General features: G+C 32.2%; 1 protein-coding gene across 1 annotated transcript; it reads right to left on the minus strand.

Moving 5' to 3' along the window:
• Positions 1 to 14,187: 14,187 nt before the first annotated feature.
• LOC105111146 (nucleosome assembly protein 1;2) lies at positions 14,188 to 18,228 on the minus strand. Its single transcript, XM_011006420.1, has 12 exons — positions 17,960 to 18,228; positions 17,830 to 17,873; positions 17,500 to 17,595; positions 16,302 to 16,394; positions 16,113 to 16,197; positions 15,965 to 16,026; positions 15,687 to 15,871; positions 15,377 to 15,554; positions 15,227 to 15,270; positions 14,846 to 15,059; positions 14,715 to 14,732; positions 14,188 to 14,602 (listed from the first exon to the last, which is right to left on the minus strand). The coding sequence occupies exons 1-12, from the start codon at positions 18,003 to 18,005 to the stop codon at positions 14,534 to 14,536; spliced, it is 1,134 nt and encodes a 377-aa protein (XP_011004722.1). The 5' UTR covers positions 18,006 to 18,228; the 3' UTR covers positions 14,188 to 14,533.
• Positions 18,229 to 20,253: the final 2,025 nt, after the last annotated feature.

Consider the following 20,253-nt stretch of genomic DNA (forward strand, 5'->3'; position numbering starts at 1 on the left):
AGATTTACAAGTATTAGCATTAATCGAATAAGATGACTAATGTAATCATGTTAACAATATATAATCTGATTGGAACCTCCTTTGTGTGTGGTTTCCAATTGAATAATAAGAGTTTATACTATACTTGTTTGATATACCATTAGTGGATCCTATAACCTTGACATTTGTTATTATCATTATTTAATCCTTACATTAATATTCCATCTCAAAGTTCTCATCTTCTTCTTCTTTTTCTTTTTCTTTATTATTATTATTATTATTATTATTACTACTACTACTACTACTACTACTACTACTACTACTACTACTACTATTATTATTATTATTATTGTTGTTGTTATTACTATTATTATTGTTGTTGTTGTTATTGTTGTTGTTGTTGTATTATTGTTATTTATAATTTGTACAATTAACCTCCCTGTGATTCAACCCCGATCATATCAGGTTATTTATTACTTCGACACTCCTACACTTGGGAGAAGACATCAATCTTTTAATCGTGTCAAGTTTTTGGCGTCGTTGCCAGGGAGGTAAGTTTTGTATAAATTATAATATTTATTTTATTTTCACTTTTCACTTTTCTTGTATATAACTTTGTTTCTTTTCTCTTGTTTCTTCTTCTTTTGTTTTCTTTTTCCTTTTATTCTATTCCTACACGTGCATGAGAGTGTAGTCACGTATATCAAGTGGTAGACTTTGTAGGGCATCCTCATCATTTTTAGAAAATATGACCGAAGAAGATAATCAATCACTTCATAATGAGAATAATGAGAATAACCGTGCTAGAACACTTAGAGACCACATGAATCCCACAAGAACAAGTGCACCATCATGCATAGTGAGACCACATGAATCCCAATAACCGTGCTAGAACACTTAGAGACCACATGAATCCCATAAGAACAAGTGCACCATCATGCATAGTTTTTCCTCCTGATGCATCTCATTTTAATTTTAAGCCAGACATTATTCAACTTTTACCTTCTTTTCATGGCTTAGAATTGGAAAATCCATACTTGCATTTAAGGGAATTTGAGGAGGTCTGCAACACATATAATAATTTAAATTGTAGCATGAACACCATCAGATTAAAGCTTTTTTCTTTTTCATTAAAAGATAAAGTTAAAACATGGCTACAAAATTTAAAACCAGGATCCATTCATACTTGGGATGAAATGCAACAACAGTTTTTGAAGAAGTTTTTCCCATCTCACAGAAGAAACTCTTTCAAAAGACAAATCACTACTTTCACTCAAAAACCAGGAGAAACATTTTACCAATCTTGGGATAGATATCGAGACTTGCTTAGTACTTGCCCTCATCATGGTTTTGAAACATGGAGATTGGTTTCACATTTCTATGAAGGGTTAACACCTAGAAATAGGCAAATGGTTGAATTGATGTGCAATGAAACTTTTGCATATAAAGACCCTGGTGAAGCAATGGAGTACTTAGACTTGTTAGCTGAAAATGCTCAAAATTAGGACACCGCGGGTACTTATAAGGCACCGAGTAAAACTCAACCTTATACATTTAGTGGAGGTATGTACAACCTTAGGGAAGATCATGACCTCCAAGCTAAGTTTGCATCTTTAGCTAGAAAAGTCGAGGCACTAGAATTGAAAAAGAGTGGTCAATTTAAATCTATTGAAAACATTGCATGTCAAATATGTGAAACAAATGAACACTCAACCAGTAACTGTCCAACCTTGCCTTCTTTTAAGGAATGTCTCCATGAACAAGCCCATACTTTAAACAGTTTCGAAAGGCCCAATCATAACCCATATTTGCAAACATACAATCCTGGTTGGAGAAATCACTAAAATTTCAGTTAGAAGAGTGACAATGCACAAACTTCACAACCACAGTTTCAAGCACACCATAATTTCCAAAATTATCATGGATACAAACCTCCTTATGCTCCACCTCCTACAAGAAATTTTGAGGAAACTTTGTATGCATTCATTGAAAAGCAAGAGACAATCAACACTCAACTTGCTCAAAGCATAACAGATTTTAAAGATACTTTTGCAAAATTCACATCTGCTCTCAATTTTCAAGAGAAAGGTAAGTTTCCATCTCAAACACAACAAAATCCCAAAGGGCAATACAATGCAAATGCAAGTAGTTCCAGAAGCCAACACATGGATCAAGTCAAATCAGTCACTACTCTGCGCAGTGGTAAGGTTATTGAAAAACCCTCTCTTGAACCTTATGAGAAAGATGATGAGTCAATTTCTAAGGGAAAGGAAGGGGTTGAATCTGAAAATTGCAAAGAAACGACTGATTCTCCGCCAGCACTTCCATTTTCTCATGCCATGACCAATCAGGAAGAAATCGAGGATGAAAAAGGCATCGAAAAGGTTGATGCGAATCTTTTATCAAAAGTGACAACAGATTCGACACCCGACATCACACCAATCGATGATTACTTTCCTGATGAATCTCTACTTTCTCTTAATTCAATGCCTTGGTTTGCTAAAAATATCAATTTTCTTGCTTCAGGATTTTTGCCAACTCATTGGAGTATTGAAGACAAAAGAAAATTTTTGAGCAACGAGCAAAATTTTTATTGGGATGACCCTTACTTATTCAATTATTGTCCTGATCAAATATTTCAAAAATGCATTCTCGACAATGAGGTAAGTAATTTCATTAAATTTTGTTACTCTAAGGCATGTGGGGATCATTTCTCATCAAAAAAGAGGATTGTAGAAATCTTACAAAGTGAATTTTACTGGCCCATCATATTCAAGGAGTCAGATGCATTCCGCAAAAACTGTGAAAATTGTCAGAAGGTGGGATTTATTTCAAAACACAGAGAGTCTTTAGATAATCTTCTATTGACTCTTAAGTCTCATCATAGTCAAGATAAGCATCGTGCAATTCATAACTTAGGAACCCATTTTCATAAAGAACATGCTTGGCATAGTCTTGGGAATCTGACTAAAAAAAGACCCTGTTTGCCAGTTTTTAAGAAAACTGGATGGGAAGCCTATCCCCGACCCATAGAGGGCGTTTAAGCCGTTCTTGGACGTAAAACCAAGGGAAGATGTGAGCCACAATCACAACTGCGATTTGAATTTTTTTTGTTTGTAAAAACTTGTGTCTTTTGGTTTTATTATTGTGTTTTGTTATTTCTTATTTTTGTTTTAGTGTGTTTCAGGTTTTGTCAGTGTTCGTTATTTCAGGTGATATCTTCTATACTCTATCTTTCTACCTTAGAACATTGAGGACAATGTCTCGTTTTGGTTGGGGGGAGAGGGTAGTAGTTGATAAAAAAAAAAAATTGTTTTTCATTTCATAAAGCATGTGCATAATTGTTGTTACTAGGATGGCAGAGTAAAGGAGTTCTTTTGTTAAAGTGACTCTTGAGACGCATCTTAGTAACCATTCTTAACAAGGTCTATTATAATACTTCCTGAAATATTCAGGTTTACAAACTCTCGTATTGTTACCACTTAATTCTGCTCAGATACTTATTTAACATGTATTCTTAAACCTTAATTTACACACACACACTTTAACATATGATTGTGGGTTGCATATTGGATTATTACATTATTTATGTTCTTTTGTTAAAGGTAACAACTAAGGGAAAGGGATTGTATATAATTAAAAAGAAAAAAAAAAAAAAAAAAAAAAAAAAAAAAAAAAAAAAAAAAAAAAAAAAAAAAAAAAAAGAAAAAAAGAAAAAAAAATGATGATAATAAAAATGTAGATAAGTTTGATTTCGTAGCCTCCCTAACCTAAGCAATTAAGCCCGAAGGGGTGTTTTAACACCTAATACCCTAAAGTCAACTGACTTGGGAGCTATTGGCCCAACGCTTGTTACATGGGTTGAGGAGAAAAGCTTAAAGGAATCAAACATTGCACTATCTACATATCAGTATCTGCGACCCGAGTTACTAAGCTCGTAGGGGTGTCTTAACACCTAATGCCCTAAGACCAACTGGTCTGGGAGTCATTAGCTGAAAGCTCGTTACATGGGTTAAAGATGCATGATGTTTTTAAAGTATATGTATATAGAGTTAAAAAAAAAAAAAAAGACAAAAATAGTAATCCCAACCCAAGGAAGTTAACCTTAAACATTAGAACAAAAATTTTGTTTTCTTCCAAGAAAAGCCCCATAATTATGTGTTGATACATTGAGCACAAAAGAAAGGTTTATTAATATCTTGTTAAGAGGTATTGAGCAGATATATAAATTTAATGAGAGTTTGTTTATCTGGATAGACTAATGGAAGTTAAATGATGAATACCTTGCTTTGTGAAATTTGCAAATTTGTTTTCTATTTTAACGCTTTGATTACTAGGGACTAGTAATAAGCTGGTTGGGGGGTGTGATTAGTACTTAAAAGTGCATTTTTATCATGGTTTTATATCATCATTTTGCACTTGAAGTATCAATAACTCCTTAACTAAAATATGTTTTATAATAATGTATCTAATAATATAAGATACCTATAATTTATGGTAAATGTCTATTTTTAATGCAGGCCTATCACATAAATGAAAGGATTGATTGATGACTTGAAGAACTTAAATTGCAAGGATAAAGAGATGGCCAAACTTAGAAAAGAGATGTCGGTGCAATCCAAACCGGAACACTGTTCGGTAATTGGGTCATATCTGGAGCTACAGATCTCAGATTTAGGTCCAATTTATATGGATGGAAAGGTAAGACATAGGCCTACAACTTTCATATGGAGCCCAAGATCTAAAAAGGCCATTATCAAGTCCAAATTGTAGCAACAACAAAGAAGCCCGAATCTGTCTTCCAGCCCGAGCACTATTCGGTATTTTGGCCATATCTGGAGTTCTAGAAGTCCAAATGAGCTGAAATTTTTACACAAGAAAGCTGAGACAATTGCCTACAACTTTCATGTTTACAACTGGCTCCAATTTTGACGTTATCAATGACGTTTTGGGCAGACAAGAGAAGATAAGGATTGTCACCAAGTCAAAAGTTGGTCACCCACTTATCAATTAGTCATCAAATCAATAGTTCCCATTTTTGGCCTATAAAAGGAGGCATTTGCCATGCATTTAGGCATCTTGATTTCCAGATCAAGATCATGCTCTTCCTTTCTCTCTTTGTATTTTTTATGCTTTGTTTTCATTAATATTAAGTTTATGCCTTTCATTTCCTTTCCTTTACTTAGTTAACTTTTATGTTCTTATTTTGTTTATCTATTTTGCTTTCTTTCATTATGTCTAGCTAAGTTAATTATGTCAAGGTGAAAAGGTTACACTAATGGTGTAAGAATAAGTATAATGTAAACTTAATATGGACTTTAATGTTTGATACTAACATGTTTTATATTTGCTATCTTGTTCACTCTTTAATACTTTGCTTGTTAAATGACTAATCTTGATTTATGTTGTATAACACTTGGTACAACAAATGCTTGGCACTTTCATAGCCCATAATGTATGGTATAACCGACACCTGAGCTATGAAAGGAACTTGATTTGTTGTTAACATAAGTTATAATCATGAATGCTTGACGAGATTTACAAGTATTAGCATTAATTGAATAAGATGACTAATGTAATCATGTTAACAATATATAATCTGATTGGAACCTCCTTTGTGTGTGGTTTCCAATTCAATGCCTATGTATTACCTTTCCATCAATATAAATTGGACCTAAATCTGAGATCTGTAACTCCAGATATGGCCCAATTACCGAACAGTGTTCCGGTTTGGATTGCACCGACATCTCTTCTATAAGTTTGACCATCTCTTTATCCATGCAATTTAAGTTCTTCAAGTCATCAATCAATCCTTTCATTTATGTGATAGACCTGCATTAAAAATAGACATTTACCACAAATTATAGGTATCTTATATTATTAGATACATTATTATAAAACATATTTTAGTTAAGGAGTTATTGATACTTCAAGTGCAAAATGATGATATAAAACCATGATAAAAATGCACTTTTAAGTACTAATCACCCACTCTTGAACCTTGTGAGAAAGATGATGAGTCAATCTCTAAGGGTAAGGAAGGGGTTGAATCTGAATATTGCAAGGAAAAGACTGATTCCCTGCCAGCACTTTCATTTCCTCATGCCATGACCAATCAGGAAGAAATCGATGATGAAAAAGGCACTGAAAATATTGATGCGGATCTTTTATCAAAAGTGACAACAGATTCGACACCCGACATCACACCAATCAATTATTACTTTCTTGATGAATCTCTACTTTCTCTTAGTTCAATGCCTTGGTTTGCTAAAAATATCAGTTTTCTTGCTTCAGGATTTTTGCCAGCTCACTGGAGTACCGAAGACAAAAGAAAATTTTTAAGCAACGTGCAAAACTTTTATTGGGATGACCCTTAGTTATTCAATTATCGTCCTGATCAAATATTTCAAAGATGCTTTCCCGATAATGAGGTAAGTAATTTCATTAAATTTTGTCATTCTAAGGCACGTGGGGATCATTTCTCGTCAAAAAAGAGGACTGTATAAATCTTACAAAGTGGATTTTACTGGCCCACCATATTCAAAGAGTCACATGCATTCCGCAAAAACTGTGAAAATTGTCACAAGGTGGGATTTATTTCAAAACACAGAGAGTCTTTAGATAATCTTCTATTGACTCTTAAGTCTTATCATAGTCGAGATAAATACCATGCAATTCATGACTTATGAACCCATTTTCATAAAGAACATGCTTGACATAGTCTTAGGAATCTGACTAAAAAAGACCCTGTTTGCTAGTTTTTAAGAAAACTAGATGGGAAGCCTATCCCCGACCCATAGAGGGCGTTTAAGTCGTTCTTGGATGTAAAACCAAGGAAAGATATGAGCCACAATCACAACCACCTATACATATGCTTTTTTTAAAAAAAGAAATAAATAAAGAGAGAGAAAGTGTGTGTGTGAGACTCCAACTGGCATACACATAGGTGGTATGATTGCCCTTTTAATTTCTCATCTATAAAATCCTCTCTTCCTTCCCTTCATTTCTACTCAACCCATTCAACAAATATAGAAGTGTGTAGAAATGTCAAGTTCCTCAAGTCATCAAATAAAAAGTATTTGTGTTTTCGGTGGATCTAGTCTGGGGAAAGAAAAGGAGTTTTTAGAATCAGCAAATAATATTGGTCAGGTACTAGCTGAGAGAAAGATTCATTTAGTGTATGGGGAAGGCAGTCTTGGGTTAATGGGAGGTGTGTCAATAGCTGTATTTTTAGGAGGTAGTCAAGTTTTGGGGGTCGTCCCCGAAGCTTTAGCACAAGGGGACATCATTGAAAAAATAATTGGAGAGAAACTTCAGGTCTCCACAATGTTGGCTCGAATGAATGCAATATTTAACCATGTTGATGCCTTCATTGCCTTACCAGGTGGTCTAGGCACATTGGAAGAGATTTTTCATATTTCCTCTTAGGCCCAACTGCACATTCACCATAAACCCATAGGTTTGTTAAATATTAATGGTTATTATGATAAGTTGTTATCTTTTCTTGATCATGCTGTGGAACAGGAATTTCTAACATCTTTTGCACGACAAATCATAATCTCTGCTGCTACTACTGAACAATTGATTGACCAACTACAATCTTTCATTCCTGTAATTGATCCTTCCATGAGTCGCATAAATTGGTCATCTAAGGAAAGCCGTAAAAAGCTTAGATTGGATTTGAGCCTTCATTTGCACCATGACTCGTATAAATTGGTCATCTAAGGAAAGCCATAAAAAGCTTAGATTAGATTTGAGTCTTCATTTGTAATTTTTTTTTGTTTTGTTTTATTATTGTGTTTTGTTATTTCTTATTTTTATTTTAGTGTGTTTCAGGTTTGTCGGTGTTCGTTATTTCAGGTGATATCTTCTATACTCTATCTTTCTACCTTAGAACATTGAGGACAATGTCTCGTTTTGGTTGGGGGGAGAGGGTAGTAGTTGATAAAAAAGAACAAAAAAAATTGTTTTCCATTTCATAAAGCATGTGCATAATTGTTGTTACTAGGATGGTAGAGTAAAGGAGCTCTTTTGTTAAAGTGACTCTTGAGACACATCTTAGTAACCATTCTTAACAAGGTCTATTATAATACTTCTTGAAATATTCAGATTTACAAACTCTTGCATTATTATCACTTAATTCTGCTCATATACTCATTTAACATGTATTCTTAAATCTTAATTTTAACACACACACTTTAACATATAATTGTGGGTTGCACATTAGATTATTACATTATTTATGTTCTTTTGTTACAGGTAACAACTAAGGGAAAGGGATAGTTTATAATTTTATTTTTTAAAAAAAAAGAGCAAAAAAGAAAAAAAGAAGAAAAAAAGAAAAAAAAATGATGATAATAAAAATGTAGATTAGTTTGGTTTCGTAGCCTCCCTAACCTAAGCAATTAAGCCCGAAAAGGTGTTTTAACACCTAATACCCTAAAGTCAACTGACTTGGGAGCTATTGGCTCAACGCTTGTTACATGGGTTGAGGAGGAAAGTTTAAGGGAATCAAACATTGCACTATCTACATATCAGTATCTACAACCCGAGTTACTAAATTCATAGGGGTGTCTCAACACCTAATGCCCTAAGACCAACTGGTTTGGGAGCCATTAGCCGAAAGCTCGTTACATGGGTTAAAGATGCATGGTGTTTTAAGTTATATGTATATATACAAAAACGATAAAAAGATAAAAATAATAATCCCAACCCAAGGAAGTTAACCTTAAACATTAGAACAAAAAGTTTGTTTTCTTCTAAGAAAATCCCCATAATTATGTGTTGATAAATTGAGCACAAAAGAAAGGTTTATTAATATTTTGTTAAGAGATATTGAGTAGATATATAAATTTAATGAGAGTTTGTTTATCTGGATAGATTAATGGAAGTTAAATGATGAATGCCTTGCTTTGTGAAATTTGCAAATTGTTTTTCTATTTTAACGCTTTGATTACTAAGGACTAGTAATAAGCTGGTTGAGGGGTGTGATTAGTACTTAAAAGTGCATTTTTATCAAGGTTTTATATCATCATTTTGCACTTGAAGTATCAATAACTCCTTAACTAAAGCATGTTTTATAATAATATATCTAATAATATAAGATACCTTTAATTTATGGTAAATGTTCATTTTAAATGCAGGCCTATCACATAAATGAAAGGATTGATTGATGAATTTAAGAACTGAAATTGAAAGGATAAAGAGATGGCCAAATTTAGAAAAGAGATGTCGGTGCAATCCAAACTGGAATACTGTTCGATAATTGGGTCATATCTGGAGCTATAAATCTCAGATTTAGGTCTACTTTATAGGGATGGAAAGGTAAGATATAGGCCTACAACTTTCATAGGGAGCTCAAGATCTAAAAAGGTCATTTTCAAGTCCAAATTGTTGCAACAACAAAGAAACCCAAATCTGTCCTCTAGCCCGAGTACTGTTCAGTGTTTTGGCCATATCTGGAGTTTTAGAAGTCAAAATGAGCTAAATGTTTTACACATGAAAGCTGAGATAATTTCCTACAACTTTCATGTTTTCAAGTGGCTCCAATTTTGATATTATCAATGACTTGGGCAGACAATAGAAGATAAGGATTGTCACCAAGTCAAGAGTTGGTCACCCACTCATTAATTAGTCATCAAATCAATAGTTTCCAATTTTGGCCTATAAAAGTAGGCATTTGCCATGCATTTAGGCATCTTGGTTTCCATATCAAGATCATGCTCTTGCTTTCTCTCTTTGTATTTTTTTTGTAATGTTTATGCTTTACTTTCATTAATATCAAGTTTATGCCTTTCATTTCCTTTCATTTAATCGAATAAGATGACTAATGTAATCATGTTAACAATATATAATCTAATTGGAACCTCCTTTGTGTGTGGTTTCCAATTGAATAATAAGAGTTTATACTATACTTTTTTGATATACCATTAGTGGATCCTATAACCTTGACATTTGTTATTATCATTATTTAATCCTTACATTAATATTCCATCTCAAAGTTCTCATCTTCTTCTTCTTCTTCTTTTTCTTTATTATTATTATTATTATTATTATTATTATTATTATTATTAGTATTACTACTACTACTATTATTAGTACTATTATTATTATTATTATTATTATTATTATTGTTGTTGTTGTTGTTGTTATTGTTATTGTTGTTGTATTATTGTTATTTATAATTTATACAATTAAGCTTCTTGTGGTTCGACCCAGGTCTTGCCGGGTTATTTATTACTTTGACACTCCTACACTTGGGAGAAGACATCAATCTTTTAGTCGTGTCAATACTAATATGTTTTGTATTTGTTATCTTGTTCACTTTTTAATACTTTGCTTGTTAAATGACTAATCTAGATTTATGTTGTATAACATTTGGTACAACAAATACTTGGCACTCTTATAGCCCATGCTGTATGGTATAACCGACACCTGAGCTATGAAAGGAACTTGATTTATTGTTAACATAAGTTATAATCATGAATGCTTGACAACATTTACAAGTATTAGCATTATTCAAATATGATAATTAATGTAATCATGTTAACCATTTATAATCTGATTGAAACCTTCTCTGTGTATGGTTTCCAATTGAGTAATAAAAAGATTTTATACTATACTTATTTAAAATACCATTAGTGGATCCTCCAACCTTGATATTTATTTTTTTAATTGTTTGATCCTTACATTGATCTCCCATCTCATAGTTCTTATCAACTTCTTTATTATTATCATTATTATTATTATTATTATTATTATTATTAGTAGTAGTAGTAGTACTACTACTACTACTATTGTTGTTATTGTTGTTGTATTATTGTTGTTTATAATTTGTACAATTAACCTCCCTGTGGTTCAACCCCGGTCTTGCCGGGTTATTTATTACTTCGACACTCCTATACTTGGGAGCAGATATGAATGCTCTAGTCGTGTCATCTATCTTCGCAGGTTCAATGCTCATCTTAAAACCCTAATAAAAAAAATTGTTTGAGGTAAATGAACTTACAATGTGTTGTCACCTCCAATCTTAAAAAAAATAAAATAAAGATGCAATTCCTATACCTCTAATAAATAAGAATTTTCAATATAAGAATATTCACTAACATGAAAGTCGGGAATATTAAGGTATTATAGGTTAGGTGAACTTCATCGATGCTTTTTTTTATGGACCTTCTTTAGAATTTAGGTTGGGTTTCATGAACCTAATATAGACCTATTAGTACATTTATAGACATAACTTGAGTTGTGATATAAGATTACCAACTTAGAGTTATAAACTTACCAAGCAATTAGGAATGAAAAAGGTAAACTAGTTAGACTTCAGAATGGTTAGGTTAAAAATATCAATTAGAGTCTAACTCATCGTAGTAAGCCTGCATTTACCTAATAGATATATTGTTGGTAATTTAAACATAATATACCTAAGCAATCCAAAACAAGAACAATAATGCAACTTACCTTATGTAAGATGTTTTAGGGGCAATAATATTTTTTTTAATATAACTAATCCCTTACCTTAGATCTCTAATAGTGATAATATCTTTCCTTAACATAAATAGTTTCTTATCTTAGATCTCTAATGATTAGTTAGGGTTTTCTAGTGACCATAATAATAAGTGGTGACTTCTTTTTCATAAGATTAGACCCTTCCCCTTTAGGAACCAGATACTTTGTTCTTTTTTAGGTCACCGTAATGTTTGTAGCAATAATCTTGCAAACACAAAGACCTAAAAACCCTTTTTATTTTCCTCTAAATACCTCTCTCAAATCATACCTAAAATAAAACAAAAAGGAAAAAAAAAAGGAAAGTATAGGCAGGGAAAAAAAGAGAAAGAGAGGAAAGGAAAATGGAGGAAAAGAAAGGAAGAAAAAAGAGAGATTGAAGAAAAAAGATAGAAAATAAGAGAAAAGATGGAAGAAAAAACCCTTTTGTCAAAGATAAAGATGGAAAACTCATTTATAATTACAAAAATAGTCTAACGATCCCTTATTGAGACATCCTTGGACACTTAATACATGTCCAAAAAGTTTTAACAGTAGCTAGCATACCATAACAAGCATTTCCAAATGGAAAAACCATTCTTAGTTTTAGCACAATCTATATCTCTTTTTTTTAATGTTTTTAGACAATAAATAAACTATCTAGGGAAGTTGCTACATGTTAAAGACAATTGAATAAATGGATGGCAAAGTTTTATGATTAACAGTAGTGTTTTGAGGAGTCAATAAACATTGGTGTTTTGAAAGGAAGACTTGATCTTAAGTCAGTTCAGTTCAGGATATTAAAAAATCAAATTTTATTTTTGAATTTGGATTCAAATCTTTAGTTGCTTATTTAGTTGTTCTTTTGAATTGAATAATTGATGAATAATAAGGAATGATAAATTTTTTTAAACAATTTTTTTAGTCCTTAGAGTCTGCAGTTACATCGAATGTACCTAGAAACTTTTTATTTTATTTCAATTAAATCATTTTCTTTGTAATGAAGTATTTAAATAATAAATTTAAGTTATAAATTGTCATATATTACTTTAAATTCATAACATTTTCCCATTCATTCTTACATTATCATTACAAGCCATCAAATAATTCAAACTAAAAATCACAAGTTTACTACAATTTGGTATCATAACTTTTTAGTCCTTCATTTATAATGGCAAATCAAACCAGAATATCTCAACTCTTGAAATTATAGCCAAGTTGAAATAATAATAATAATAGAAATAACAATAACAACATAAAGAGTGTTAGAATAATTAGTTCAATAATTGCAAAATATATCTAATAAGTTGGACTAAATAGCTAAGGTTCAAGGAAAGAGACTCATTGAATATCCCATGAGTACCCCAATAACATGTGTTAATGGGCACTAAGACACAAAACAAATCTATAAAGAGACTAATATCAAATTTAAGTTAGATCTATAAAATTAAATTGTCCTCATTTTAATGGTGATGATCCATTGGTTGGATGTATTAAGCTACCTAATTTTTCAATTACAATAATATACTTCCTAATCATCATTGTTTATTTATGGTAAGTTTTTATATGAAAAGCAAGGCTATTGAGTGTTTTAAGAAGATGAAGGAAGCATGTGTTATTAAAAGTTGGGATACTTTTGTAATGGCTTTATAGATTTTTTTGGTACTTTAACCTATAGCTACCCCGTAAAGAATCTCATCAATTTAAAATAGACTACTTCAATGGAGGTGTATAAGACTCAATTTGAACTATTGTCAAAATGATGATTCAAGGGTCTCTCATACTCTTCCCAATTAAGATGCTTCCTAAGAGGGTTGAAGGAAAAAATTATATTTAGGGTTGGAATGTTAAATCCTAAAATTTAATTGTTTGTTATTGGTTAGTGAGGATGCAAGAATAGAACCTTACAGTAATGAGGAGAAGTTGACATCCCAATCTCTTGAGGGTTTTTAATAAGCCGAACCTACCATGGATGCCTAACGTCAAGTTGATCATAAACCCATCATTTTAGAAGTTGACGCCAGCCTAGCTAGAGGAAAAGAAGTATAAAGGACTTTACTTTTAAGTGCAATAATAATAGGAGCCTAGGTCACAAGTGTGGTGGACCATTATAGTTTCTATTAGAAGATGAGGAGGAAGAGGGTGAGGACAATTCAACAACTATAGAGGATCTTAGTGACCTAGAGGAGCTATTAGAGAAACTAAGAAGAAACGGACATTTTGCCACATGGACATGGAGTAACTAGAAGTCCTAACCCAAGGAAAATGGATAAAATAAAATAAAATTGTAGCCTTGATTGATATTGAAAGCACCCACTATGAAAAATGTCACTACTCATCATCCAATTAGAGTACGGATCCTATTTGTTTAGATCTTGAATTTGCAATTCAAAGGATCCATCCAGCTCTAAACCCAAGCTTTCGTGATGCAGTTGGGTGGACGTGATATGGTCTTAGGGATTTAATGGCTAAAGGGGCTTCATCTTATGTCCTGGGATTTCACGACTCTAACCATAAAGTTTTAACGAGAAGGTTTCAAGCACCAGATTACGGGGTTATGGGCCCACTAACAGTAAAGAACAAGATACGTTAAAAATAAATACCCAGAGACCACCTGCAAGCAACACTCCACAGGACCTTCAATCAATAACAAGCTCTCCTAGGGTGACCTCGCGACAATTGATTAAGGCGAAAGAGCATAGAAAAAGAAAAAAGAAAAAGGCACGATAGAAGAAGAGTTCATTAACCATTTAACAGTAAAAGGAAATCCCAGCATACACGAACAAATCAAAAGCATAAACTTATAACCTATTTGACCACATTCCCTCCAAACCAACAGGGTAAAAGTCCAAATTATCTGTTCAGAATATGGCATACTAATGTAGAGAGAGAGAAAAAAAAGAATAAACATCCAAAAATTCAACACGCCTTCCTATCTCCCTTCCAAGCATTGCATTAATAACTTCACAAATACTCCCCTCTTCCAAGCATTGCATCAAGAACTTCACAAATACCCCCCCTCTTCCAGGCATTGCATTAAGGACTTCACAAATACGCTGCAGCGAAAACTTTACTGCTGCTTGCATTCTGGAGGCCGCTCACCCTGCTGACCATCCCCAACTTGTGTTCTTCCACTTTTCTGCAGTAACACCCAAGTTAAGTTTCACTTGATTTACAGCTGTGACTGAGTGATAAGATAAAGGGCAAATGAACAGAAATAAGAGAAAAATATAATGAACTGGGGGCAATACCTTGTTTCCAGCAGATGACTGCAGCAACATCCCATCCCAAATAACCAAAAAATAAGTATCGCACCAAACTTCAAATAGATAAAAGGAAAAGAAATACAATATGGCCAATTCAGATTTCAAGATAATCTAACCTTCTTTTTGGTCTTGCCTTCATCCTCATCCTCATCCTCATCATCATCATCTTCATCGTCATCTTCTTCATCGTCCTCATCTTCCTCCTCGTCATCATCCTCATCAATATCTTCATCATCGTCACCATCATCTAGTCCAAGCTCATCCCCCTGAACAGCCTCCCCGGTAAACCATGACACAGCATGGGGGATGATCTTGTCTCGAATGGTTGACCTGAAAGCAAAAGACAAATAAGTGAAAGAAGTTCAACAGGGAAAAACAAGCAAGGAAATTGGTGGCTAGCAGTTGCGGGACTCTATAACGTTTAAAAATAAACACTGATTGTCACTTAGAAACCCAATCAACAACAAGAAGTAAATATTTGGAAGAAAAGAGCTCACCCAATGTCATAATCTTGCTCCATCTGATTTTGCAATTCCTCAGCCTGTTCAAGAACAAGAAAATCAAACAAAAACAGAACCCAGAATTAAAACAAGAAAAAATGAGCTATCACCAATCATTTCAATAAATTTAATGAAGTTCATCATTACAGTATCTTCATCTATGTCTTCATCATCGTCAGGAACTTGTGGTGGACTGAAGAAGTTGAAAAAACTTTCACAATCTTCAGTTTTGGTAATTGGCTTGGCATTCTTGGATCCTTTCTTGGGCTTCTTCTTAAGAAGCTTCTGGGTCAAGCATTTTCCTGGATACCATTCGATCTCAGTTCTACAGCACACCAGGTAACAACAACAATGACATGTCAGTATTAGACCAAGCCTTCTTCAATATTAGCATCACAACAGTAAACATGGTAAGAGCATTGTCAGCATAATAACAAGGTAGAAAAATAGAACTTACCCTATTGCTTTCTCGAGAATGGGCTCATCTTCATCAATCATGTGATATGTTTTTGTCAAAACAGAGTTCTTGAAATAAGGGTTAGTATCAAAGAAGAACTCAAGCTTAAATCCCTTGGGATCCTCTATCCTACACCACTTAATATCTTTAATATACTTGAGAGCTCCTTCATCACGCTCAGTAATCTGATGCCAATATGGGAAAAAAAAATTGAAATCATATCTTCACAAGCATTGAAATCTAGACAAAAAATACAAGAAAATACACAAAAAACAAACCTCCTCAGCTAGCACTTCATTATTCTTCATTGCAACAAGCCAAAAATCAGGAACACCTTTCTCTGTATTTGATGAATTTAAATATCAAGGTACACATACTTGCCAAGAAAAAAGATGATCCATAAAAAAATAAGCAGAATATGGGTACCTTCTCCAGCCTTTCCCCCATCTTGATCCATTGCCACTTCATTTGTAGCTTCAACTTCAGCAACACCATTCACAATATCGTATCGCTGAAAGTTGGTGGAGAAGCAGAGTTGAAAACATCTTTTCATTGAAGAATTCAGGTGACAAGAATATAAGATCAAAATAACAATGGGCTACTAGGATGTTGTACCTTAGTGTACAATGGTTGGTACAATTTCTGATATTTCGCTTCAAGGGCTGCTCTCTCCTCAAAGAATTTTGCCTCTAATTCATCGTGTTGACTCTGCAAATTGAAAGATCTTTTATATATAGAAGACGATAACCACCATTTTATCATGCAAGACTGATAACGAAGATGAACAACCATAAGTAATTCATGATACAGTAAATTTTCATTAAGGATAACAAGCTTTCCTTAACTAAGTACAAAAGAGAGAGAGAGAGAGAGGAAGAGTTATAATTCAATCTCACAACAACTTAGGACAGAAAACACAAAAGGGAAAATTCAAGTCTCAAAAGCAACAACGTCTTGCAAAATTGTTAGAAGTGTTGGACCACCTCAAAATTCTTCCATCCAGTATCTCAGAAGTACCTTTAAGGAAAAATAACTTTTAAGAGAAGGTAAACCTTTGGCCTAATCATTCAAATCTCTGCATTCTTTCCACCTTGGCATCTCACAAATAGAGAACTCCCAAAGTATACCATTCAAATCTTTGGTTGTTCCCATATGATGCTAACCCCTAAAACAGCTTTGTTTGGAAAGTTGTTGAAGCATGATATTTAATTCAGTTGAAGTCCATTAGGTCCAATTACCATGTTTGGAAACCTCTATATTCTCAAAAATGATTCCATCCTCAATTCCTTGTTTGTATAGAATTATCAAAAAGGTATAATCATATGGAAATAATTTTACCAAGATTCAAAACAATAACTTCAATTTAATTATATCATTTAGGTTCTACTCCAAGGACATAAACTTAAGCGAACAAAAAAAATCATTGTGCCTCTGAAATCCAATTTAATTAAACTTCATTCCGACAAAAAATTAATTCCAAACAGCTTGCAGGGTAAAAACATCAAAACTGGATTGACAAGCAAGCTTCAACCATAATGCAAGACCAAATTAAATGCATTCTTAAGTAAAAAGAATTAAGTTCTCAATCATACGGAAAGTTTTTTGAACAACAGGCAGACTTACAAACAAGTAGGCAATACAACCTCATATAGAAAATCAATAAACTGCAAGCGACCAGAGCACAACTCGGCACAGATCATATAGAAAATCAATAAACCATAAGCTACGAGAACACAACCAGGTAAAGAATATATCAGATCAAAATCAATTAGAGCACATAATATCATGATTGGCAAAAAACAAAAGGGCATGCCTGGATCTCTCTGAGATCCTCAACACGCTTCCTAACAATCGGAGATAGGTTCTCGAGCAATTCAGAGTGCTGTCCAGTCAAACTCTGTAGCTTATTCTGCACGAACAACAAAAACCATAATCTTATCAGCCAACACAAAATCCCAAATCCTAATACAAAAGGTAAAAACGTTAAGGAAAAAAAAACTAGGAAAAAGTGACCAGACAGAGGTTACTCAAAGCCTAACCACCCGAACACAAACATAAAGCTTAAGGAGAAAACTCCGATTGAATACTTAAGAAAAGAAACATCAATTTCCTATGTTTAATATTTCAACCATAAAAAAAAGACCTTAAGAGCATTAACAAGGCCAGCTCTATCCTCGTCGTTAAAAGCTGCAACCAAAATACAACTTGTTAAATAAAAAATAAAAAAGAGTGAAAGGTGACAGAGAGGAAGAAATTAGGGTTTTGGAAACTACCGGCGGTGAGATCAGCCATGCTGAAGTTATCCTTATCGTTACTCATGTTGAGAGAGTAAACAAGGAAGAGTACGGAGACACGGAGAGAAGCAAAGAGCTAAAACCCTAGATTGGACAACTGTGGAGAAAAAAGAGGGAAGAGGCGAAAGATAAAAAGGGAAGCCTGGCTGGCTGGGGTCTGTTGAGAGAGATGGCGTCGTTTATAAACGTGGCCTTCTCTTCTCTTTTCTTTAATCCTCCCTTCAGTCTCTCTCTCTCTCTACTTGAAAATTATAGGTCCGGACGAGGCCATGAAACTTATAATTTTACTACCTAAGCATCTGTATGCTCGGGACCCTCACTTGCCTCTTCATGTCCAGCTGCCTTTGCTAACACTGGGATGAGAAAAATAATAATTGAAAAAATTATATAATGAAAAAATAAATAGATTAAATTAATTAAAATATTTTAAAAAAAATCAACCATTTAATTTAATATAAATTTAATAAGTTTGAAATTAAAAAACAAACTGAAGTGATTCAAATTGAAAACCAAACGAAATAAAAAAACCGAGTCAAACTAAAACTACATTTATTGAAAATTACAAAAAAAAAACCCAAAAAACAACATTTTTTTTGTTTTTAATATAAAATAAGTGAACAGAACCAACAAAAAATAAGCTAGTTGGGTTTGAGTTTTTTTCCTAAAATAATTGAACCAATATGAGTCGGTTTGAACTAGTTTTGCTTTTTTTTAGTTTAGTTATTTTTAGGTAAAAACCGAACCGAATTGCAAATGATCATCCTCAGCTAACACACTACAGTCTTTAGGAGGTATGGTTTTGAAATTTTAAATTTATTTTATTTTAAATTAATTTTTTATGTGTTTAGATTGTTTTGATGTATTAATATTAAAAATAAATTTAAAAAAATAATAAAAATATTATTTTAATATATACTTAAACAAGAAAAACAATTTGAAAAGTAATCCTATTACACTCACAAACTTTTAATTCCAAAAATTTATTTTCCAATTAAATTTAATATTTTTCCAAGGACACTAACATTTTAAAAAGTCCATTTTACCCTTCCTTTTCATCTTCACTTTTTTATTTATGAAAATTATTTTAACTTTTTTTATTTTAAATAAAACAATTATATTGTTATTGCCTTTGGTGAATTTAAATTTGATTCATGTGTTTTTGAGAGAGAGAAATGATGATATTGCTTAACAAGAATATAAATGGTATGGTTTGACTTGAGTGGCTTTTTAGTTGTTTTTTTTCACATGAAAGATAAGTTTAAGCATACAAAGTATTATTGACTTTTGATTTGAGGATTTTTGAAGTAGTTAGAATTTTTATTAATTTTATTAATTTCATAAATGAACATGTTTACAAAATTATAGTATGTAATATTGCAACTATTAATATAATTATTGATGGAGATGTGTGTGAAATTCTCAAGATTAAGTTATCTTTATTCAATAAAAATAGATTTTTTCTCTTTATATAATGATGTCAGTGAGCTAGATTTTTGATCCCATGTCCATATCCTTATTATTTACATATATGTAAAAGAAAATGGTTAATATTATTAATTAAATATGTGAGTTATATGTTTAATTTGCATCAATTTTCATGATATTCGAACACATAAATTATATAATAAATATTTTTTTAATATATATAAAAGGTTTTAAATTCATTAAAACTTTATTAATTTGATCGGTAGATATGTCCGCAAAACTGTTAAACCAAATTTGATGATACCTAATATTATTAAATAATTATAGGTCTTTCCAAGTGTTATTGAATTACTTTTCACATTTTAAGGCTGTATTTATTTTTCACCTGATTTTGTATTATGGCATAAAAATTACAATAAAATATTTAATATCTATAAAAACTACATTTTAGTTTTATATTGTAGGAACTACTTAAAAATTAAGTTTGATATGTAGTTTTTGTAAAGCAGTTTTTACATGTTTTTTTAATGAGTTTCATAAAACATTGTTTATTTTTGCATTTCAAAAGTTTTTTTGAAAAAGATTAATTTTTTATTTTTTACTTTGAATTAATATTTTTTGATGTTTTTTGATCATTTTGATACGCCGATATCAAAAATATTTTTTAAAAATAAAAATATATTATTTTAATATATTTTCAAGTAAAAAAACATTTTGAAAAGCAACCGCAATCACACAACTACCAAACATTTTATACATATTTTTTGCTATATATAAACTTCAATCATAATTTTTACCAAACACATATCTAAATTCAAATAACCTCAGCTGACCATCCTTTTTTTAAA

The sequence above is a fragment of the Populus euphratica genome, unplaced genomic scaffold (genome assembly GCF_000495115.2).
Source record: "Populus euphratica unplaced genomic scaffold, PopEup_1.0 scaffold276.1, whole genome shotgun sequence".
Classification (NCBI taxonomy): Eukaryota; Viridiplantae; Streptophyta; class Magnoliopsida; order Malpighiales; family Salicaceae; genus Populus; species Populus euphratica.

Excerpts from the sequence above, each read along its gene's own strand:
- LOC105111146 (XM_011006420.1), bottom strand. The coding sequence starts at position 18,005 with ATGAGTAACGATAAGGATAACTTCAGCATGGCTGATCTCACCGCCG. Across the intron at positions 17,874-17,959 it reads CATGGCTGATCTCACCGCCG|CTTTTAACGACGAGGATAGA; the intron begins GTAGTTTCCAAA and ends TTTTGGTTGCAG. Across the intron at positions 16,027-16,112 it reads TGGGGGAAAGGCTGGAGAAG|AGAAAGGTGTTCCTGATTTT; the intron begins GTACCCATATTC and ends CATCAAATACAG.